This window comes from Triticum urartu, chromosome 2A (assembly GCF_056163025.1).
Source record: "Triticum urartu cultivar PI428250 chromosome 2A, HENAU_Tu73, whole genome shotgun sequence".
Taxonomy (NCBI): domain Eukaryota; kingdom Viridiplantae; phylum Streptophyta; class Magnoliopsida; order Poales; family Poaceae; genus Triticum; species Triticum urartu.
Window position 1 is genome coordinate 458,131,817 of NC_141874.1, and position 25,109 is coordinate 458,156,925.

The following is a 25,109-nucleotide window of genomic DNA, read 5'->3' on the forward strand; positions in this document are numbered from 1 at the left end:
GGTGGAGTTGCTCCTCCACAACCTTTGTGCTACTTCAGGTGGTATCAGAGCCTCATTGACCCATACTAGTTCTTGTTGTCCTCTTCGAGAGCAAGCTGCAAGTAATGGAGCAATTGGAGAAGAGGATGGATGCTGCAAAACAACAAATCAAAGAGCTGCGTGAAGATCTTAATCGGAGATTTGACCAGCTGGTTGAGGTGATACGAAAAGGTGCCCCCTTTCTACCAATGAAGGAGATTCATCTAAAGAAGAAGAAGAAGAAGATGTTCATCAAAGAATAAGGAGAGGTAATCTTGGAGCAAGACCACCACAACAACATGTCGTTCAACGTGCTTCAAGGCCAATTTATGTTGAAGCTTCTGAAGGTGAAGAATATGATGACACCCTTGAAGAACAAGATCTCTACGCATATCGTAGAGTACGCAACCCTACATATGTAAGAGATACATACACGGTGAAAGCTGATATCCCAACTTTTAATGGAAATGTTGATATTGAAGGGTGCCTAGATTGGTTATATGAAGTGGAGAATTTCTTTGAGGTCATGGAGGTTTCGGAAGATCGTAGAGTTCCCTTTGGTAGCATACAAGCTGAAAGGAGGAGCCGATGCATGGTCGCATCGCATTCAAGAAGAGCGCATACTGAGAGGAGAACCTCGTGTGAGAACTTAGCAGCAAATGAAAAGTCTCTTGAAAGGGAGATTTTTGCTCGTTGATTATGACAAGATCCTATTTATCCAATTTCAAAATTGTGCTCAAGGAAATAGGATTGTTTCAGATTACACGGAGGAGTTTCTAAGGCTACAAGTGAGGTGCAACCTTGCTGAAAATGAAGATCAACAAGTTGCAAGGTACATCAATGGTCTCAACGATGCTATTCAAGATCGATTGATGATGCAACAAATCTGGTCCATTGATCAAGCACAAGCTCAGCCTTAAAGGCCGAGAGGTTTGTGAGGACAAGAAAGGCAACTAAGGCTCCATATCCTCCATATCCTCATGCCGAAGGCTCATCTAGGAGTCAGCCTAATAGAGTGGAAGAAAAGACCGCTCCACGAAAGGCAAAACAACCCATCTAGAAGCAAACTAGAGGCAAGGGTAAGTCCAATGAAGGCCGAAAATACTATAAATGTGGTGAAGAGGGACACATATCCAGCGGTTGCCCACTAAGGAAATTTGTTAACACAACTATCCATGATGGTGAAGGCGATGAGGAAGAATATGAATCTGAAGATGTCGATGGACAAGAGGTTTGTCAAGAAGAAGGTGAAGAGGTGGTATGTGTGACTTAGCGTCTCCTATGTTCCACACCACAACCTAATGACACACAAAGGAAGAAAATATTTGAGAGCAAATGACAGTGAATGGCAAGGTATGCAAATTAGTGATTGATAGTTGTAGTTGCGAGAATCTATCTCCCAGAAGTTGGTAAACCATTTAAAGCTTGATACTCATGATCATTCAAACCCCTACACTATTGGGTGGATCGAGAAAGGAGTGAATATGAGGATCACCAAACAATGCAACCTACCACTTTCTTTGGGCAAGCATTATCGCTCAAATATGTTGTGTGACGTAGTTGATATGGATGCTAGCCGTGTTCTTCTTGGGAGACCTTGGCAATTTGATGTAGATACTACACACAAGGGCAACTAAATCCTTACTCTTTCATTTGGAACAAGAGAAAGATCATTATTTTACCAAACAAAACTAAAGGTAATACCTCTAAGGAGGAGGGGAAAACTATGTTAACTATCTCCCATACCTCTCATGAGTTTATGGAAGACTTGAAGGAGGCAGATTTGTGTGCTGCACTTGTTGTAAAAGGAGAAGAGCACCTGGTTGCTGAAATTCCAGCAAAGGTACGTGGTTTATTGGCAGAATTTCAGAACATACTTGGAGAGCCACAAGGCCTGGCAGTGATGAGAGGAATTCAACATAGAATTGACATAATTCCGGGAGCAAGTCTTCCTAATCTTCCACACTATCGAATGAGCCCAAAGGAGCATGCTATATTGAAGGAGAAATTGGAGGAATTGCTACAAAAGGGGCACATTCGAGGGAGTATTAGCCCATGTGTTGTACCAGCCCTACTCGCGCCAAAGGAAGATGGATCTCGGCGCATGTGTATGGATAGTAGAGCTATTAAAAAGATCATTGTAAGGTATAGATTCCCGATTCCCCGTCTGGATGATATGTTGGATCAACTTAATGGAGCAAGAGTGTTCATAAAGCTAGATTTAAGAAGCAAATATCATCAAATTCGTATTAGACCCGGGGATGAATGGAAAACCGCCTTCAAGACAAGGGAAGGGTTGTTTGAATGGCTAGTCATGCCATTTGGACTCTCAAATGCACCAAGTACCTTTATGTGCTTAATGAATCAAGTCCTTCGACCCTTCTTATCCCGCTTTGTTGTGGTCTATTTCGATGACATCTTGATCTATAGCAAGGATGAGGATGAACACTTTGATCACATTCGGAAGGTGCTAGAAGTACTAAGGGAAAATAAGTTCTACGTCAACTTGAAGAAATGTGTTTTCCTACAAACACAACTTGTTTTCCTAGGATTCGTCATAACATGCGATAGTATTCATATTGATGATTCTAAGGTTGAAGCAATCCGAGAATGGCCAACTCCGAAGACCATTTCTGAGATAAGAAGTTTTCATGGCCTTGTAACTTTGTATAGGTGATTTGTGAATAATTTCAGCACTATCATGGCACCAATTACCGAGTGTTTGAAGAAAGGAAAGTTCCAATGGACAGAAGCAGCTGAAGCTAGTTTCAATGAGATTAAACAAAAACTATCACAAGCTCTTGTCTTGGTGCTACCTGATTTCAACAAGACTTTTGAGTTAGAGTGTGATGCAAGTGGAGTAGGCATTGGAGCTGTTCTATCTCAAGAAAGGAAGCCCATTGCTTTCTTTAGTGAGAAGTTAGTTGAAGCTAGACAGAAATGTAGTATCTATCAGCAAGAATTGTATGTCGTTTTCAGAGCGTTGAAAACTTGGGAAGTCTATTTGCTGCCTAAAGAGTTCATTGTTCATAGTGACCATCAATCCTTGAAGCATTTTAGAAATAAAAAGCATGTTGAACGCATGCTAGCAAGATGGGCAGCATATCTGGAGAGATTTAACTATCTCATCGTGCATAAATCTGGAACAACTAACCGAGTGGCCGATGCTTTGAGTTGTCGTGCATGACACTTGACTTCTTTTGAGGCTGAAATTTTAGGCATGGATCAAATTGTAACACCCTCGATGCGACTATAGCTCCCACGTGTCGAGGCACGACTTAGAGACATAATCGCATTGAAGGCATATGTCGCAAGTTAGGCAATCATCACAACATCCCATGTAATATATAGATAATAAAAAGGGGAGATAACATAGTTGTCTTACACTCGCCACATCAATCAAGTACATAAATAACATTACATCATTCAAACACTCATGGCCCGACTATGGCGCCAAAATAAAAGATAACCCAACATGCGACACGGTCCCGATCACCCCCAACTGGGCACCACTACTGATCATCAGGAAAGGAAACATAGTATCGTTGAGAGTCCTCGTCGAACTCCCACTTGAGCTCAAGCGCGTCACCTGGAGCGGAATCATCAGGGCCTGCATCTGGTGTAATAGTAATCTGTGAGCCACAGGGACTCAGCAATCTCGCACCCTCGCGATCAAGACTATTTAAGCTTAAAAGGTATGGCAAGGTAAATATATGTGGAGCTGCAGCAAGCGACTAGCATATATGGTGGCTATCCTGTTCGCAAAAGAGAGCGAGAAGAGGAGGCAAAGCGCAAACGAATAACTAGAGGGCATCCTGCGGCAAGCATTACTCCAACACCGTGTTCACTTCCCGGACTCCGCCGAGAAGAGACCATCACGGTAACTCACACAGTTGATTCATTTTAATTAAGTTAAGGTTCAAGTTATCTACAACCGGACATTAACAAATTCCCATCTGCCCATAACCGCGGGCACGGCTTTCGAAAGTTCAAATCCCTGCAGGGGAGTCCCAACTTAGCCCATGACAAGCTCTCACGGTCAACGAAGGAATAGACCTCCTCCCGAGACGTTCCGATCAGACTCGGTATCTCGGTTCTTCAAGACACTTCGACAGGTTAAAACAAGTCCAGCAACACTGCCCGAATGTGCCGACATAGGAGCTGCACATATCTCGTTCTCAGGGCACACTCAGATGAGACATCCTACGAGTAAAACCAACCCTCAAGTTGCCCCGAGGTGGCCCCGCAGTCTACTCGGTTCGGACCAACACTCAGAGGAGCACTGGCCCGGGGGGGTTTAAATAAGATGACCCTCGGGCTCCGGAAACCCAAGGGAAAAGAGGCTAGGTGGCAAATGGTAAAACCAAGGTTGGGCATTGCTGGAAAAGCTTTAATCAAGGCGAACTATCAAGGGGTTCCCATTATAACCCAACCGCGTAAGGAACGCAAAATCCGGGAACATAACACCGATATGACGGAAACTAGGGCGGCAAGAGTGGAACAAAACACTAGGAGAGAGGCCGAGCCTTCCACCCTTTACCAAGTATATAGATGCATTAAGATAACAAGATAATATAATGATATCCCAACAAGTAAATAAATGTTCCAACAAGGAACGGTCTCCAATCTTCACCAGCAACTAGCAACGCTATAAGAGGGGCTGAGCAAAGCGGTAACATAGCCAATCAACGGTTTACTAGGACATGGTGGGTTAGAGGTTTGACATGGCAATTTGGGAGGCTTGAAAGCAAGTGGTAGGCATCGTAGCATGGCATAGCAAAAGAGTGAGCATCTAGCAAAGCAAAGATAGTAGTGATTTCGAGGGTATGATCATCTTGCCTGCAAAGTTGTCAGAGTTGACTGGATCCTCGAAAGCAAACCCAATAGGCTCCTCGTTAGCAAACTCGTCTCCCAGCTCTACCCAAACAAGACAAACAAGCAACAAGGACACAATCAACCACGTGCAAGGATCAAACAATATGATGTAAGGATGGTATGCTATGCGGGATGCGATGAGGGATGCATATGCAAGATTTGACAAGGGATGCAAGAACCTGGCCTCAGCTTGGAAATCCAAGTGTGCCACTGGAAAGATAAGATGAAATCGCTTGAAAATGATATAAAGAACACCGGAATCGGAGTTACGATTTGGAAATGGCAAGCAATTCAAATATGACCATGTTCTGCGATTTACAGCAAGTAGCCATCTAAATGCAACAAGATGAACATGCTACAGCACTCAAACATGGCATAAAAATACATGGCAGGGATGAATTCAAGATGCTTAACAAAAGTCTAGCACTGAGCTATGGCCAATTCATCCATTAACAGGTTCAAACAAGCATGGCAGAAATGCATATAGTAAACAGATCTCAGACTTAGTGAAATTAACACTTGTCTGGAATTTCAGATCAGATAGCACTCTTCGGAGCAACAAAACTACATGCTATAGGACCTGAACATGGCAAAGTAAAGCATGACATGGAGCTACTCAAAGAGCGCAACAAAAGTCCCTGAGTGACCTTGAGCCAAAAGGGATCAGAAAATACATTTGCAAGCATGTGAACATGGCAAAAACATAATCAGATCACAGACTTAGTAAAAACTGGAGCATGCTGAAACAGATATCAAGTAGGCATATTTACGAGCTCGATGCACTCACTACATAGCAAGTCATGATAATCTAAGCATACAACCATCAAGAATACACAAAATGCAAGCTAGACATGGCAAGAACAATAACATAACATGCACGGATCAACTACAACATCCTCGGCAAAATCGCTAACAAGTAGACAATCTGCCCAGATTCACGAAATAGCAAAAGTAAAGCTCGATTGACTCAAGCTAGGGTGCTCCATAATTGCAAACAAAGACATGGATGGATAGAGCACTACAAGATTAACAAAACATCCTTACTGATCATCCTCAAAAGAGGCACGAATCACTAGGAAACAACATGAACATATGGCCATATGAGATAAACAGCTCAAAGACTTAGTGGAAATGCTAAGTCCCTGAAATCAGCATTACCAAGTGCCTCACTTTGCAAGCTTGTGCTAGTCACCAAACACATCACAAAAATACAAGGGTTGCACCTCTGGAAAGATGGCAAAACCCTTAACAAAACATATGTAGAGCTCATTGGCATATCATGCACACAATAATCATGGCAAAAATGACAAATATCTAAATGGAGCAGCAGATCTGACAATTATCTCAAGTAGCACTCTTCCAACAGCATTTCGGGCATCAAGATGAACTCAAATGAAAATGATGCAATGAGATGAAATGATGTACTCTCTGAGACGAACATTTTGATATGCTATATGCCCAAAACAGAGCTACAGATGAGGAGTTACGACAGGTCAAAGTATGCAAAAAAAATACTGAGATTAGGGTTTCGGGGAAAAGAGGTCAACCGGATCCAGATCTGGCACTGTTCACGCGCGGGTTACGAGGTTCGACGGTCGGAGCTCGAGCTCGCTGGAGAAGAAGAGTCCGGCCGGGGCACGGGCGGCGCTTGCCGGCGACGAGGGGCAGCGAGGAGGCGGCGCCGGCGGGCACAGACGCCGAGGTGGCCGTGGGCGGCGTCTGCCGGTGCGAGGAGGCGACGAGGCGGCGTCTTGGCGGCGGCGGCCGGCGAGCTGCGCGCGGCGGCGGGGTGCGCCGGCATTGAGGAAGGCGGCGGCGGGGCGAAGGCGCGGGGCGGCGCGCCTCTTCGGGCCGCGGGGGCCGGCCTCGGGCCGGGCGGGCCATGGCGGTGGGAGGCGGCGGCAGGCCACGTGGCAGGCGGCGGTTGGCGGTGGCGGATCCGGACGCGTCCGGCTCCGTCCGGACGTGTCCGGCGGTGGCGGAGATCCGATTTTAGGGTTAGGACGGGGGAGAGATCCGGATTTGGAAAGGGGGAGGTATATATAGGTATAGAGGGAGCTAGGAGAGTCCAAATGAGGTGCGGTTTTCGGCCACGCGATCGTGATAGAACGCTCTAGATGATGGAGAGGGTTTTGGTGGGTTTTGGGCCAAATTGGAAGGGTGTTGGGCTGCAACACACACGAGGCCTTTTCGGTCCCTCGGTTAACCGTTGGAGCATCAAACGAAGTCCAAATGGTACGAAACTTGACATACAGTCTACCGGTAGTAAACCAAGGCCGCTTGGCAAGTCTCGGTCCAATCCGGAAATGTTTAATCCCCACACACGAAAGAAAGGTAGAAATGACCATCGGAGGAGAACGAAGCACCGGAATGCAAAACGGACAACGGGGAAAATGCTTGAATGCATGAGATGAACACGTATGCAAATGCAATGCACATGATGACATGATATGAGATGCATGACAACGATAACAACACACGGAGACAAAGACCTGAACCCGAGAAAATAAAATAACTTAAGGCCGGAAACGGCAAGAGTTGGATTACATATTGGGAAAGTCATATACGGGGTGTTACACAAATAAAGGAGTTGTATGAGAATGATGAAGACTTTGGCCATGTTTGGGTAAAGTACATCAAGGGCCAGCCATTAGGTGATGACTATTTAGTGCAAGATGACTATCTCTTCAAAAATGATCGTTTGTGCATCCCAAGGAGTTCTCTATGTGACAAACTAATTAGAGAACTCCATTCAAGTGATCTTAGTGGCCATGTTGGACGGGACAAGACTATTGCTAACCTGGAAGCTCGCTACTTTTGGCCACAACTAAAGAGAGATGCTAGAAAGTTTGTCCAGCGATGCCCTATATGTCAAACCTGTAAAGGCCAAGTCCAGAACACAGGGTTATACATGCCTTTGCCTGTTCCTGTTGCTCCATGGGAGGACATGTCTATGGACTTCATCTTGGGTTTGCCAAAAACAATACGAGGGAGCAATGTCATGTTTGTGGTCATGGATAGATTATCTAAGATGGCTCATTTCATCCCATGCCGCAAGACAACAGATGCTCATCATGTGGCAAATCTATTCTTCCGAGAAGAGGTCATACTTCATGGAGTTCCAAGGTCCATTGTCTCAGACCGTGGTAGCAAGTTTCTTGCTGCATTTTTGGCTCGCTTTGTGGAAGCAATTCAACACTGAATTGAAATTTTCTAGCACTGCTCATCCACAAACAGATGGACAAACGGAAGTGGTGAACAAGTTTTTGGGTAACATGATCCGTTGCATTTGTGGTGAAAGAAAGGGACAATGGGATTTGGCTCTATCTCTTGCAGACTTCTCCTACAATAATTCCAAGCATAGATCCACATGAAGGATCCCTTCTTCCATTGTCTACACTAAAGTTCCAACACATGCAGTCGACCTGGTGAAGCTACCATTAAGGGGAAACTCAAAATCAGCATTGTCCCTTGGTGATAATTACACTGATTTATTTGAAGAGATTCATGGTGTTTTGGAAGCACAAAATCAGAAATATAAACAACTTGCTGATTTCAAAAGGAGGCCAAAATCATTCCAAGTTGGTGATAAGGTGATGGTCTACCTCCAAGAGAGGCTGCCTTTAGGTGTTAAGGGGAAGCTTAGGGAGCGAAGTTATGTGCCCATCTCTATCATGAGGAAGATAAATGATAATGCTTATGTGATAGATCTTCCAAGCGACATGGGCATATCCAACACTTTGAATGTTGCAGACTTGACTCTCTACCATCCGGAAGAAGCGCTCTATGACGATAGCTCGAGGGAGAGTTCCAAACAACCAGGGGATAATGATGAGGAACAATGGATGAGAAAAAAACAGATGCCAGATATGTTTGGCTACTTCTAGATACTTACACTCTAGTATAGTATTTCTTTTTTACCCTACATGTTGCTTCTAAAGTGATAAAAATTAGTGTAATTTTTGCTTCACGGACATGCGGACGCCGTCTTTTGCTTTTTTAGGGGAAAAGCCAAGTTTTATTCATCATAGACCACAAATTATGGGATACATGCAGTGTAATGGGATTGGCCAAACCAGACATGGCGTCCCCGACCCAACAAAAGATAGTACTTGGCTAAACTGTATGCTTCATAGTATTGCTAATACCTTGGCCTTTTGCTAATACCTCTCTGTGGATTTTTCCAAGCAAGATGCAGTAAACGCGTGCAAGTTTCTCAATATAAAATTGGGTAAATACTTTGTGAAGTCGATCATTTATAGATTTGAGTGTCGTCGCTCGTTTCTTCTGCAGGTCAACCTGGCTTGACGACTTACTTAGTTTCCACTCACGTCAGCTAGCTTGAGCATGTCGCCGGCGAGCCCTGGACTGATGGACGTGGGGCACATCTGAGGAATCCCAGAATTTCCACCTGACTACACTAAGCCATCCAACTCTTGGCAGCATTCCCCTTTCTTGTTGCCACCTTTTTGCTTGGATTTTCCTATAAGTGGTTTTTAATAAAAAGGTAGAGCATTTTCTACCTTATGCATCCTAAATGGGCAAAGCGCCTGAATGACCAAATTCATTTACATGAAGGTGATGTTACCGCTGCACAACACGTGCAGCAAGCCACCACCAGACCTACATAAGTGGTACAACAAAGGGATTAAATAAAAAGAGCTCTAGGTTAGCTAGGTGGGAGTCATTACATTAGCCCAGGTTACTAATGTTTCTTTGACAGGTTCTCCTAGAGCACGCATACTCCAAAGCTTGATCAACTCGGCTATCTCACCGTAAATGCGTCTCTCTCGCCAGTAGTTTCCATTGAAAACTTGCACATTCCTGGCATTCCAAAAGGCAACAACATAGGTCGTGAAGAACACGTGGCACAACTTGCCATGTAAATCTCTTGATTGCGCTGAACTGAAGAAATCCTAGGCTTTTGTTGAAGAGCTTAGCTCCTTTAGCCCAACCTTGGTCCACACAGTTTCCGCGAGCTTGCATTGGAGCAAGATGTGGTTCATAGTTTCAGCAGCTAGGCATTGATCGCATCCATTGTGCGTCACAACTCTTGTACAACTCTTTCTAAGCATGTTATCTCTTTTATTGTGTTTGTCCCTGAAGGCAATCCACAGAAAGATGCGGTGCTTGTTCAGTACAATCTTATCCCAGATATATGGGCCAAAATGCACTTCCTTCCCCTGAAGGTGAGTAGTTTGTAGAAGTATGCAGTAGACAGGTTCTTGTCATTTGTGATATGCAGTCTGGTATCCGGTGTACCCACATCTAAGTGTATGTTGCCTAAAATCCATTAAGGGCTTCCAGCTCCTCTGATGCCATGAGAGACAAATTTGGGTGCAACTGAACTATCCACTGGCCATCTCTATATTGGGAGGCGATGGTGCATAACTTGGATGTGAAGAAGGTGAAGAGTGTTAGGAAAGATAGCATGAGCAGACCATAGTCCAGCTAGAGGTCAAACTAGAAGGAGATTCCATGGTCGTCTCCTAGCTTGCATTTAGTGAAGGAAATATGTTGAGGAACGCAGTGATTTCAAAAAAATTCCTACGCACACGCAAGATCATGGTGATGCATAGCAACGAGAGGGGGGAGTGTCGTCCATGTACCCTCGTAGATCATAAGAGGAAGCGTTATGACAATGTGGTTGATGTAGTCGTACGTCTTCACGATCGACCGATCCTAGTACTGAACGTACGACACCTCCGCGATCTGCACAGGTTCAGCTTGGTGACGTCCCACGAACTCACGATCCAGTAGAGCTTCAAGGGAGAGTTCCGTCAGCACGACGGCGTGATGACGGTGTTGATAAAGCTATCGATGCAGGGCTTCGCCTAAGCACCGCTACGATATGACCGAGGTGGATTATGGTGGAGGGGGGCACCGCACACGGCTAAAAGATCAATGATCAACTTGTGTGTCCACGGGGTGCCCCCCTCCCCATATATAAAGGAGTGGAGGAGGGGGAGGGCCGACCCTCTACTATGGAGCGCCCTGGGGAGTCCTACTCCCACCGGGAGTAGGATTCCCCCCTTCCAAGTAGTAAGAGTAAGAGAGAAGGAAGGGGAAGAGAGAAGAGAAGGAAGGAGGGGGCGCCGCCCCTCCCCCTAGTCCAATTAGGACTAGTCCTTGGGGCGGGGGGGGGGGGCTGCCCTAGGCAACCCCTCTCTCTGTCCCAAAAGCCCAATAAGGCCCATATACTCCCCAGCGAATTCCCGTAACTCTCCGGTACTCCGATAAATACCCGAACCACTCAGAACCTTTCCGATATCCGAATATAGCCTTCTAATATATCGATCTTTACATCTCGAACATTTTGAGACTCCTCGTCATGTCCCTAATCTCATCTGGGACTCTGAACAACCTTCAGTACATCAAAACACATAAACTCATAATACCGATTGTCACCGAACGTTAAGCGTGCGGACCCTACGGGTTCGAGAACTATGTAGACATGACCGAGACTTATCTCCGGTCAATAACCAATAGCGGAACCTGGATGCTCATATTGGCTCCCACATATTCTACGAAGATCTTTACCGGTCAAACCGCATAACAACATATGTTGTTCCCTTTGTCATTGGTATGTTACTTGCCCGAGATTCGATCGTCGGTATCTCAATACCTAGTTCAATCTCGTTACCGACAAGTCTCTTTACTCGTTCCGTAATGCATCATCCCGCAACTAACTCATTAGTCACATTGCTTGCAAGGCTTATAGTGATGTGCATTACCGAGAGGGCCCAGAGATACCTCTCCGACAATCGGAGTGACAAATCCTAATCTTGATATATGCCAACTCAACAAGTACCATCGGAGACACCTGTAGAGCACCTTTATAATCACCTAGTTACGTTGTGATGTTTGGTAGCACACAAAGTGTTCCTCCGGTATTCAGGAGTTGCATAATCTCATAGTCAGTGGAACATGTATAAGTCGTGAAGAAAGCAGTAGCAACAAACTAAATGATCATTGTGCTAAGCTAACGGAATGGATCAAGTCAATCACATTATTCTCTAATGATGTGATCCCGTTAATCAAATGACAACTCATGTCTATGGCTAGGAAACTTAACCATCTTTGATTCAACGAGCTAGTCAAGTAGAGGCATACTAGTGACACTCTGTTTGTCTATGTATTCACACATGTACTAAGTTTCCGGTTAATACAATTCTAGCATGAATAATAAACATTTATCATGATATAAGGAAATAAATAACAACTTTATTATTGCCTCTAGGGCATATTTCCTTCAGTATCCCACTTGCACTAGAGTCAACAATCTAGTTCACATCTTTATGTGATTAGTTCACATCTCCATGTGACTAATACCCAAAGGGTTTACTAGAGTCAATAATCTAGTTCAGATCATTATGTGATTAACACCCAAAGGGTGATCATGTTTTGCTTGTGAGAGAAGTTTCGTCTACGTATCTAGTTCACAATGCTCTGCGCGGAGCTACTCTAGCTAATTGCTCCCACTTTCAATATGTATCTAGATCGAGACTTAGAGTCATCTAGATCGATGTAAAAAGCTTGCATCGACGTAACTCTTTACGACGAACTCTTTTATCACCTCCATAACTGAGAAATATTTCCTTAGTCCTCTAAGGATAATTTTGACCGCTGTCCAGTGATCTACTCCTAGATCACTATTGTACTCCCTTGCCAGAATCATGCTAAGGTATACAATAGGACTGGTAAACAGTATAGCATAATTTATAGAACCTATGACTGAGGCATAGGGAATGACTTTTCATTCTCTTTCTATTCTCTGCCGTGGTTGGGTTTTGAGTCTTTACTCAACTTCACACCTTGCAACACAGGCAAGAACTCCTTCTTTGACTGTTTCATTTTGAACTACTTCAAAATCTTGTCAAGGTATGTACTCATTGAAAAAACTTATCAAGCATCTTGATCTATCTTTATAGATCTTGATGCCCAATGTGTAAGCAGCTTCATCGAGGTCTTTCTTTGAAAAACTCCTTTCAAATACTCCTTTATGCTTTCTAGAAAATTCTACATTATTTCCAATCAACAATATGTCATTCACATATACTTATCAGAAATGCTGTAGTGCTCCCACTCACTTTCTTGTAAATACAGGCTTCACCGCAAGTCTATATAAAACATATGCTTTGATCAACTCATCAAAGCGTATATTCCAACTCCTAGATGCTTGCACCAGTCCATAGATGGATCGCTGGAGCTTGCTCACTTTGTTAGCACCTTTAGTATCAAAACCTTCTGGTTGCATCATATACAGCTCTTCTTTAAGAAATCCATAAAGGAATGCAATTTTGACATCCATTTGCCAGATTTCATAAAATGCGGCAACTGCTAACATGATTTGGACAGACTTCTAAGCATCGATATGAGTGAGAAAATCTCATCGTAGTCAACACCTTGAACTTGTCGAAAACATTTTGCGACAATTCGATCTTTGTAGATAGTAACACTACTATCAGCGTCCGTCTTCCTCTTGAAGATCCATTTATTCTTAATGACTCACCGATCATCGGGCAAGTAAATGAAAGTCCATACTTTGTTCTCATACATGGATCCCATCTCAGATTTCATGGCCTCAAGCCATTTTGCGGAATCTGGGCTCATCATCGCTTCCTCATAGTTCGTAGGTTCCTCATGGTCAAGTAACATGACCTCCAGAACAGGATTACCGTACCACTCTAGTGCGGATCTCACTCTGGTTAACCTACGAGGTTTGGTAGTAACTTGATCTGAAGTTACATGATCATCATCATTAGCTTCCTCACTAATTGGTGTAGGAGTCACAGGAACAGATTTCTGTGATGAACTACTTTCCAATAAGGGAGTAGGTACAGTTACCTCATCATGTTATACTTTCCTCCAACTCACTTCTTTCGAGAGAAACTCCTTCTCTAGAAAGGATCCATTCTTAGCAATGAATGTCTTGCCTTCGGATCTGTGATAAAAGGTGTACCCAACTGTCTCCTTTGGGTATCCTATGAAGACACATTTCTCCGATTTGGGTTTGAGCTTATCAGGACACATAAGCATCGCAACCCCAAACTTTAAGAAACGACAACTTGGGTTTCTTGCCAAACCATAGTTCATATGGTGTCGTCTCAATGGATTTAGATGGTGCCCTATTTAACATGAATGCAGCTGTCTCTAATGCATAACCCCAAAATGATAGTGGTAAATCGGTAAGAGACATCATAGATTGCACCATATTTAATAAAGTACGGTTATGATGTTTGGACACACCATTACGCTGTGGTGTTCTAGGTGGTGTGAGTTGCGAAACTATTTCGCATTGTTTCAAATGAAGACCAAACTCGTAACTCAAATATTCTCCTCCACGTTCAGATCATAGAAACTTTATTTTCTTGTTACGATGATTTTCCACTTCACTCTGAAATTATTTGAACTTTTCAAATGTTTCAGATTTATGTTTCATCAAGAAGATATACCCATATCTTACTCAAATCATCTGTGAAGGTCAGAAAATAACGATACCTGCCATGAGCCTCAACACTCACCGGACTGCATGCATCAGTATGTATTATTTCCAATAAGTCTGTTGCTCGCTCCATTGTTTCGGAGAACGGAGTCTTAGTCATCTTGCCCATGAGGCATGGTTCACAAGCATCAACTAATTCATAATCAAGTGATTCCAAAAGCCCATCAACATGGATTTTCTTCATGCGCTTTACACCAATATGACCTAAACGACAGTGCCAACAATAAGTTGCACTATCATTATTAACTTTGCATCTTTTGGCTTCAATATTATGAATATGTGTATCACTATGATCAAGATTCAATAAACCATTCACCTTGGGTGTATGACCATTGAAGGTTTTATTCATGTAAACAGAACAACAATTATTCTCTTACTTTAAATGAATAACCGTATTGCAATAAACATGATCAAATCATATTCATGCTTAACACAAACACCAAATAACATTTATTTAGGTTCAACACTAATCCCGAAAGTATAGGGAGTGTGCGATGATGATCATATAAATCTTGGAACCACTTCCAACACACATCGTCACTTCACCCTTAACTAGTCTCTGTTCATTCTGCAACTCCCGTTTCGAGTTACTAATCTTAGCAACTGAACTAGTATCAAATACTGAGGGGTTGCTATAAACACTAGTAAAGTACACATCAATAACACGTATATCAAATATACCTTTGTTCACTTTGCCACCCTTCTTATCCGCCAAATACTTGGGGCGGTTCTGCTTCCAGTGATCAGTCCCTTTGCAGTAGAATCACTTAGTCTCAGGCTTAGGTCTAGACTTGGGCTTCTTCACTTGAGCAGCAACTTGCTTGCCGTTCTTCTTGAAGTTCCCCTTCTTCCTTTGCCTTTTTCTTGAAACTAGTGGTCTTGTCAACCATCAACACTTGATGCTTTTCTTGATTTCTACCTTCGTCGATTTCAGCATCACGAAGATCTTGGGAATAATTTCCGTTATCCCTTGCATATTATAGTTCATCACGAAGTTCTAGTAACTTGGTGATAGTTACTAGAGAACTCTGTCAATCACTATCTTATCTGGAAGATTAACTCCCACTTGATTCAAGTGATTGTAGTACTCAGACATTCTGAGCACATGCTCACTAGCTGAGCTATTCTCCTCCATCTTGTAGGCAAAGTGCTTGTCAAAGGTCTCATACCTTTCGACATGGGCATGAGTCTGAAATACTAATTTCAACTCTTGGAACATCTCATATGCTCCGTGTCGTTCAAAACATCTTTGAAGCCCCGATTCTAAGCCGTAAAGCATGGTGCACTAAACTATCAAGTAGTCATCATATCAAGCTCGCCAAACATTCATAACGTCTGCATCTGCTCCTGCAATAGGTCTGTCACCTAGCGATGCATCAAGGACATAATTCCTTTGTGCAACAATGAGGATAATTCTCAGATCACGGACCTAGTCTGCATCATTGCAACTATCATCTTTCAACATAGTTTTTCTCTTGGAACATATCAGAAAATAAATGGGGAGCTACATCGCAAGCTATTGATCTACAACCTAGATATGCTAATACTATCAAGACTAAGTTCATGATAAATTAAAGTTCAGTTAATCATATTACTTAAGAACTCCCACTTAGATAGACATCCCTCTAGTCATCTAAATGATCACGTGATCCAAATCAACTAAACCATGTCCGATCATCACGTGAGATGGAGTAGTTTTCAATGGTGAACATCACTATGTTGATCATATCTACTATATGATTCACGCTCGACCTTTTAGTCTCCAGTGTTCCGAGGCCATATCTGCATATGCTAGGCTCGTCAAGTTTAACCCAAGTATTCCGCGTGTGCAAAACTGGCTTGCACCCGTTGTATGTGAACATAGAGCTTATCACACCCGATCATCACGTGGTGTCTCAGCACAAAGAACTGTCGCAAGGTGCATACTTAGGGAGAACACTTATACCTTGAAATTTAGTGAGAGATCATCTTATAATGCTACTGCCGAACTAAGAAAAATAAGATGCATAAAGGATAAAAATCACATGCAATCAAAATATGTGACATGATATGGCCATGATCATCTTGCGCCTTTGATCTCCATCTCCAAAGTACCGTCATGATCTTTACCATCACCGGCATGACACCATGATCTCCATCATCTTGATCTCTATCAACGTGTCTTCACATGGTCGTCTCGCCAACTATTGCTATCGCATAGCGATAAAGTAAAGCAATTATATGGCGCTTGCATCTTATGCAATAAAGAGACAACCATAAGGCTCCTTTCAGTTGCCGATAACTTTAACAAAACATGATCATCTCATACAATAATTTATATCTCATCACGTCTTGACCATATCACATCACAACATGCCCTACAAAAACAAGTTAGATGCCCTCTACTTTGTTGTTGCAAGTTTTACGTGGCTGCTACGGGCTGAGCAAGAATCGTTCTTACCTACGCATCAAAAACCACAACGCGGTATAGTGATTGCTTTTTGATCTTCAGAAAGAACCCTGTCCATTGAATCCGATTCAACTAAAGTTGGAAAAACAGACACCCACTAGCCACCTGTGTGCGAAGCACGTCGATAGAACCAGTCTCGTGTAAGAGTACACATAATGTCGGTCTGAGCCGCTTCATCCAACAATACCGCCGAATTAAGAATCAACTAATGACGGCAAGCAATATGTATATACCCACGCCCACAGCTCCTTTGTGTTCTACTCGTGCATATAACATCTACGCATAAACCTGGCTTGGATGCCACTGTTGGGGAACACAGTAATTTCAAAAAATTCCTACGCACACGCAAGATCATGGTGATGCATAGCAACCAGAGGGGAGAGTGTCATCCACGTACCCTCGTAGACAGTAAGCGAAAGCGTTATGACAACGCGGTTGATGTAATCATACGTCTTCACGATCGACCGATCCTAGTACCGAACGTACGTCACCTCCGTGATCTGCACACGTTCAGCTCAGTGACGTCCCATGAACTCACGATCCAGTAGAGCTTCGAGGGAGAGTTCCGTCAGCACGACGACATGATGACAGTGTTGATGAAGCTACCGACGCAGGGCTTCGCCTAAGCACCGCTATGATATGACTGAGGTGGATTATGGTGGAGGGGGGCACCGCACACGGCTAAAAGATCAATGATCAACTTGTGTGTCCATGGGGTGCCCCTCCCCCGTATATAAAGGAGTGGAGGAGGGGGAGGGCCGGCCCTCTACTATGGCGTGCCCTAGGGAGTCCTACTCCCATCGGGAGTAGGATTCCCCCCTTCCAAGAAGTAAGAGTAGGAGAGAAGGAAGGGGAAGAGAGAACAGAAGGAAGGAGGGGGCGCCGCCCTGTAACGCCCTAGATGCGGATATATCTCCCACGTGTCGAAGCACGACTTAGAGGCATAACCGTATTGAAAGCAATGTCGCAAGTGAGGTAATCTTCACACAACCCATGTAATACATAAGGGAAAGAGATACATAGTTGGCTTACAATCGCCACTTCACACAATTACATGAATAAAACATTACATCATCCAGATACAATCAAGGTCCGACTACGGAACCAAAATAAAAGAAGACTACCCCAAATGCTACACAGATCCCCGATCATCCCGACTGGGCTCCACTACTGATCAACTAGATCGAAACAAGACAAAGGACAAGATCTTCATCGAACTCCTCCTTGAGCTTGGTTGCGTCATCTGCACGGTATCCTCGGCACCTGCAAGCTGGTTTTGGAAGTAACTGTGAGTCATGGGGACTCAGCAATCTCACACCCTCGCGATCAAGACTATTTAAGCTTATAGGAAGGGTAAAAGGTATAAGGTGGAGCTACAGCAAGCGACTAGCATATATGGTGGCTAACATAGGCAAATGAGAGCGAGAAGAGAAGGCAAAAGCACGGTCGAACAACTATGATCAAGAAGTGATCCTAGAACAACCTACGTCAAGCATTACTCCAACACCGTGTTCACTTCCCGGACCCCGCCGAGAAGAGACCATCATGGTAACACACACGGTTGATGTATTTTAATTAAGGTCAACTTCAGGTTTTCTACAACCGGACATTAACAAATTCCCATCTGACCATAACCGCGGGCATGGCTTTCGAAAGTTCAAATCCCTACAGGGGTGTCCCAACTTAGCCCATCACAAGCTCTCATGGTCAACGAAGGATATTCCTTCTCCCAAGACAATCCGATCATGCTTGGCATCCAGGTTACAAGACATCCTCGACAACGGTAAAACAAGTCCAGCAACACTGCCCGAATGTGCCGACAAATCCCGATAGGAGCTGCACATATCTCGTTCTCAGGGCACACTCAGATGAGACATCCTACGAGTACAACCAACCCTCAAGTTTCCCCAAGGTGGCCCCGCAGTCTACTCGGTCGGACCAACACTCAGAGGAGCACTGGCCCGGGGGGTTAAAATAATGATTACCCTTGAGTCTGCAAAACCCAAGGGAAAGAAAAGGCTAGGTGGCGAATGGTAAAACCAATGTTGGGCATTGCTGGAGGAGTTTTATTCAAGGTGAACTGTCAAGGGGTTCCCATTATAACCCAACCGCGTAAGGAACGCAAAATCCGGGAACATAACACCGATATGACGGAAACTAGGGCGGCAAGAGTGGAACAAAACACCAGGCATAAGGCCGAGCCTTCCACCCTTTACCAAGTATATAGATGCATTAATTAAATAAGAGATATTGTGATATCCCAACAAGTAAACATGTTCCAACAAGGAACAACATCTCCATGTTCCAACAAGGAACAAACTTCCATCTTCACCTTCAACTAACAACGCTATAAGAGGGGCTGAGCAAAGTGGTAACATAGCCAAACAACGGTTTGCTACGACAAGGTGGGTTAGAGGCTTGGTTCAACAATATGGGAGGCATGATAAGCAAGTGGTAGGTATCGCAGCATAGGCATAGCAAAAGAGCGAGCATCTAGCAAGCAAAGATAGAAGTGATTTCGAGGGTATGGTCATCTTGCCTGAGATCCCGCAAGGAAGAAGAATGAGTCCATGAAGAAGACAAACAGACGTAGTCGAACGGATCCTCACAAACGCGACGTTACCGGAACCAACCCGAAGAAGCAACACCGGAAAAGAGCAAACAACATAGTAAACAACCATCACATAAACATGGCATGATGCACAATCAAGTATGATGCATGTCCGGTTTAAATATGCATGGCATGGCATGGCAAGAGCACGAACAAAACTACAAGTTAAGTGGAGCTCAATATGCATCGGGATGCATATTGACAAAACACCACATCAATTATTTAGTTCTCTCCTGTTTAAGTACTCAACAATATTAAATGTTGGTTAAAATGGCAAGAGGTGAAGCATAACAAAACTATACCATTTAAACAGTTTAAATGGGGCCGGATATAACAAACAACAAATCCGGTAAATCCCCATATGCATTAGTAATTTATTGCAACAACAATTTAAACATTTTAATTGTTGTTATCATGATGCGGATGACATGAACAAGTTTATGCAATTTTTTATTAAAAGTTGACAAGAGCATTATGAAGCATTTTGTCATCATGGTGGAAACGAAAAAGGGTGCCACAGCCACGATAACGGTAACGGTGCCACGGCAACATTCCGGTTCCGGTACTTGATTGAGATACCGATGCAAAGGGGAAAAATGCGGATGCGTGCATAAGATGGTGGGGTGCTCCCGGATACCGGGTTCCCACGGGTTAGTGGCATGGAAACGAGTGACAACCCGGACATGGTGCAGACAAAGGGGGCATCTCATCCAACATGCATTCATTCGTTCACGGGCGTCGTCTCGGGGTTATACCTTCGAGGCTGGATTTTTCGGAACGGATCAAGTTAGTAGCGGAAGTAAATGTTCTCGCCACGTTCGTAGATGCTCGGGGTCACGACGAGGAACTTGACATCCACGGGGTCTTCGAGGGTCGACGGTAGTTGTTCTATGCATCGGGCGTCAAGGTACTTGTCGTTTTTAGCGAATCCGAAGACGACGGTAGTTGTACACACGTTGTCGGGGAACTTGTCAGTCCGGTCTTGGCGGCGGTAGTTGTGCACGGATCATAGACGTTCTTGGGTCATTGTTAGAGGAGCTTGGCGGATTTGAATCCCTTCGAGGTTGTCGTGGTACTTCGGGTCTTCGGACTCGCCGATCTCGTACACTCGAAGGGGTACTTGCGTTTTGCAATTCCATATCCAGGGTCGTCACGTGTTCGAACTTGACGGGGCATGGGTTTTGTGGTACTTGTCGCGTTCCGGAACCAGAGTGGTACTTGGCGATATCCGGGACGGTCTTGGCGATTCCGGAGACGCAGTATAAGTACTTGACGCATCATCGCGTAGTCATACTCATGGTCCTTGGGGCATCGGTGCTAGTTGGACTTGCCGGTCTTGAAGGCGGCGGTGGTTCCAGGGTACTTGACAAATGCACGTGGTCGCACCCGAGTCGTCATACACTTGACGGGTCCGGAAGAGGAACTTGGCGACCAAGGGTGTTGCAGTTGCAGTCTTCACGTCAACGAGAACAGGCAGCGAAGGAGGAAGCTCGAGCAGGGAAGTGGAGCACAGCAGGCGGCCGGGGATGGCAGATCGTCAGCAGGCAGAGGGCCGACGGGAGGAGGCAGGCGAGGTGGATGTCCATGGCAGCGGAAGGAGAGGCAAAAGGCTGGATCGTGCAGCAGCGGGCGAGGGGCTCCGAGACGGCATGGAGGTCGAGGAAGATGAGCTCGAGGCAGCGCTGGAGCATGGTGGCGCGGCGGCCGGACGAAGCAGGGAGGCTCGATGGAGGTCGCCGGCGCGGAGAGGTCGCAGGCGAGGTGCGGGCGTAGCAGAGGAGACGAGGCGGCGCTGGGCCGAGGCTTGGGCGGAGCTCCTCGGGCTGGACGCTGGCAAGGAGGAAGAACCGCGGAGCGGGGTCGCGAGGAACGCAAGGGTGCGCGGGCGTCGGGGCTCCTCCCTTGCGCTATGCCTGCGAGAGCTCGCGCCTCCTGCGAGCTGCAGCACAAGGAAGCAGGGAGAGGACCCTAGGCGTGGGTGAGGGGACGGACGGCGACCGGTGCAGCGCTACGACGACCGCAAGGGGCGATGCTGGTCGAGGGGAAAAGAGAGGCCGACAGAGGGTTCTTGCGTTTGGGGTCGAACGAGAGGAGAGAGGAGATTGATGGGGATCGGGTCGAGGGGAGAGGGAGTCGGGCTGCGGTGTAACACCCCGGATGTAACTTTCCCAATTTGTACTCCAACTCTTGCCGTTTCCGGCGTTAAGTTATATTTATTTCTCGGGTTCGGGTCTTTGTCTCCGTGTGTTGTTTTCGTTGTCATGCATCTCATATCATGTCATCATGAGCATTGCATTTGCATACATGTTCGTCTCATGCATTCGAGCATTTTCCCCGTTGTCCGTTTTGCATTCTGGCGCTTCGTTCTCCTCCGGTGGTCATTTCTAGCTTTCTTTCGTGTGTGGGGGTTAAACATTTCCGGATTGGACCGAGACTTGTCAAGCGGCCTTGGTTTACTACCGGTAGACCGCCTGTCAAGTTTCGTATCATTTGGACTTCGTTTGATACTCCAACGGTTAACCGAGGGACCAAAAAGGCCTCGTGTGTGTTGCAGCCCAACACCCCTCCAATTTGGCCCAAAACCCACCAAACTCTGCTCCATGTCCTAGAGCGTTCGATCACGATCGCGTGGCCGAAAACCGCACCTCATTTGGACTCTCCTAGCTCCACTTATGCCTTTAAATACACCCCCTTCGTTTTCGGATCTCTCTCTCTCCCCGAAACCCTAGTCTAAAAAAAAACAGGATCCCGCCGCCGACGGACATGTCCGGAGCCTAGCCGGACACGTCCGCCGCGCCCCTTCGGCCACTCCCCAAGCGCCACGTGGCACCGCTCCACGCCGACCCTGCCGCCGCCTCCGTGGGCCAGAGGAGCCCCGCGCCGCCCGACCTCCTCCCGCCGCCTTCTCCCTCGGCTCAGGCGGCCGGAGCCGCCGCCGCCACAGCGCCGGACCGCGCCGCCGTGCTCCCTCGGCGGCCGCGGCGCTCCACGCCGACCCCGCCGCCGCACCGCGCCACCTCGCCGCCTCCGCCCTCCGCCCCGGATCCGGCCGGCCTCGCCTCGGCCCTCTCCTTCCTCTCCGGCCACGACAAACTCCGGCGAGCTACAGTAAATCCGGCGATCCTCGTAATCCGTGCCAGATCCAGATCTGAGTTTCGGGTTGACTTTTTCCCTCCGAACCCTAATTTTTATGCCTACTTTGACCTGCCGTAACTTTGCATCCGTAGCACCGATTTGGGCATATAGCATATCAAAATGTTCGTCTCGACGAGTACATCATTTCATTCCATTGTATCATTTTCATTTGAGTTCATCTTCATGCCCAAAATGCTATTAGAAGAGGGCTTCATGAGTTAATTGCCAGATCTGCTAGTTCATCTTAGACTTTTGTCATTTTTGCCATGATTATTGTGTGCATGCTATGCCTGTGAGTCCTTCATATGTTTTGTTAAGGATTTTGTCTTCTTTCCAGCGGTGCAACCCATGCATTTTTAGGATGTGTGTGGTGACTTGTGCAAGCTTGCAAAGTAAGGCACCCGGGAAATCTGTTTTCAGAGACTTGGTTGTTTTCACCAAGTCTGGGATTATTTAGTTCATGATGCCATATGTTCAGCTTGTTTCCTAGTGATCCGTGCCTCTTTTGAGGATGATCAGTAAAGGAGTTTTGTTAATCATGTTATGATCTATCCATCCATGTCTTTGTTTGCAATTATGGAGCACCCTAGCTTGAGTCAATCGAGCTCTACTTTTGCTTCGTGGTGAATCTAGGCAGATCGTCATCTCGTTTGCAATTTTGCCGATGTTGTTGTAGTTGATCCGTGCATGCCATGTCATTGTTCTTGCCATGTCTAGCTTGTATTTTGTACCTTCTTAATGTATGTATGCTTGTGTTGCCATGACTTGCACCGTGGTGAGTGCATCGAGCTTGTTTACATGCCTTCGTGAGTTGTATTTCAGCATGTCTCAGTTTTCACAGTCTGAAAACTGATTGTGTTTTAGCTATGTTCGTGTGCTCGTTTATATATTTTGTGAACCCTTTTGGCCCCAGGTCACTTTGGGTCTTTTGTTAAGCTTGTTGAGTAGCTCCATGCCATGTTCTTATTTATCTTAATCAGGTCATGTATCATATTGTTTTGCTGCTCCGAAGAGGGCTTCGTGATCTGAAATTTCAGACAAGTGTTAATTTCACTAAGTCTGGAATCTGTTTTGCATTTGCGTTTTTGCCGTGCTTGTTTGAACCGCATAATGGATGAATTGGCCGTGGCTCAGTGCTAGTCTTTTGTTAAGCATATTGTGTGCATCCCTGACATGTATTTTGTTGTCATGTTTGGTGGCTGTAGCATGTTCATCTCATTGCATTTAGATGCCTACTTGCTGTAAATCGCAGACCGGTGTCATTCTTAAAACGCTTGCCATTTCCAAACCGTAACTCCGATTCCGATGATCTTTATATCGTTTTCAAGCGATTTCATCTCATCTTTCCAGTGGCACCCTTGGAATTCCATGTTGAGGCCAGGTTCATGCATTTCCTGTCATATCCTGCATTTTTGCATCCCGCATCGCATGTCATCATTTCATCATATTGCTTGGTCTTGCACGTGGTTGATTGTATCCTTGTTGCTTGTTTGTCTTGTTGGGTAGAGCCGGGAGACGAGTTCGCTACCGAGGAGACCATTGAGTTTGCTTGTGAGGATCCAGTCAACTCTGACAACTGTGTAGGCAAGATGGTCATACCCTCGAAATCACTACTATCTTTGCTATGCTAGTTTGCTCGCTCTTGCTATGCCAATGCTACGATGCCTACCTTTTGCTTGTCAGCCTCCCAATTTCCATGTTGAAACTCTAACCCACCATGTCCTAGCAAACCGTTGATTGGCTATGTTACCGCTTTGCCCAGCCCCTCTTATAGCGTTGCTAGTTGCAGGTGAAGATTGGAGGCCGTTCCTTGTTGGAACATCTTTTATTTACTTGTTAGGATATCATTATATTATCTTGCTATCTTAATGCATCTATACACTTGGTAAAGGGTGGAAGGCTCGGCCTCTCGCCTAGTGTTTTGTTCCACTCTTGCCGCCCTAGTTTCCGTCATATCGGTGTTATGTTCCCGGATTTTGCGTTCCTTATGCGGTTGGGTTATAATGGGAACCCCTTGATAGTTCGCCTTGATTAAAGCTTTTCCAGCAATGCCCAACCTTGGTCTTACCATTTGCCACCTAGCCTCTTTTTCCCTCGGGTTTCCGGAGCCCGCGGGTCATCTTATTTAAACCCCCTCGGGCCAGTGCTCCTCTGAGTGTTGGTCCAAACTAGAGTCCTGTGCAGCGCCCCCTCGGGGAAACTCGAGGTTTGGTTTTAGTTGTATGGAGCGCTCATCTGAGTATGCCCTGAGAAAGAGATATGTGCAGCTCCTATCGGGATTTGTCGGCACATTCGGGCGGTGTTGCTGGTCTTGTTTTAACCTGTCGAATTGTCTTGTTGTACCGGGTTACCGAGTCTAATCGGTGTGTCTCGGGTGGAGGTCTATTCCTTCGTTGACCGTGAGAGCTTGTCATGGGCTAAGTTGGGACTCCCCTGCAGGGATTGAACTTTCGAAAGCCGTGCCTGCGGTTATGGGCAGATGGGAATTTGTTAATGTCCGGTTGTAGATAACTTGA

At 45.5% G+C, this 25,109-nt stretch overlaps 1 protein-coding gene across 1 annotated transcript; it reads left to right on the forward strand.

The window, feature by feature from the left end:
• Positions 1 to 7,804: 7,804 nt before the first annotated feature.
• LOC147985457 (uncharacterized) lies at positions 7,805 to 8,780 on the forward strand. The gene is made up of 2 exons (XM_087541584.1): positions 7,805 to 8,039; positions 8,314 to 8,780. The coding sequence occupies exons 1-2, from the start codon at positions 7,805 to 7,807 to the stop codon at positions 8,778 to 8,780; spliced, it is 702 nt and encodes a 233-aa protein (XP_087397710.1).
• Positions 8,781 to 25,109: the final 16,329 nt, after the last annotated feature.

Bases quoted from the DNA above. Each gene is read 5' to 3' on its own strand.
- LOC147985457 (XM_087541584.1), top strand. From the start codon at position 7,805: ATGCCTTTGCCTGTTCCTGTTGCTCCATGGGAGGACATGTCTATGGAC. The intron at 8,040-8,313 runs GTAGCAAGTTTC...CAACACATGCAG, and splicing joins GTCCATTGTCTCAGACCGTG to TCGACCTGGTGAAGCTACCA.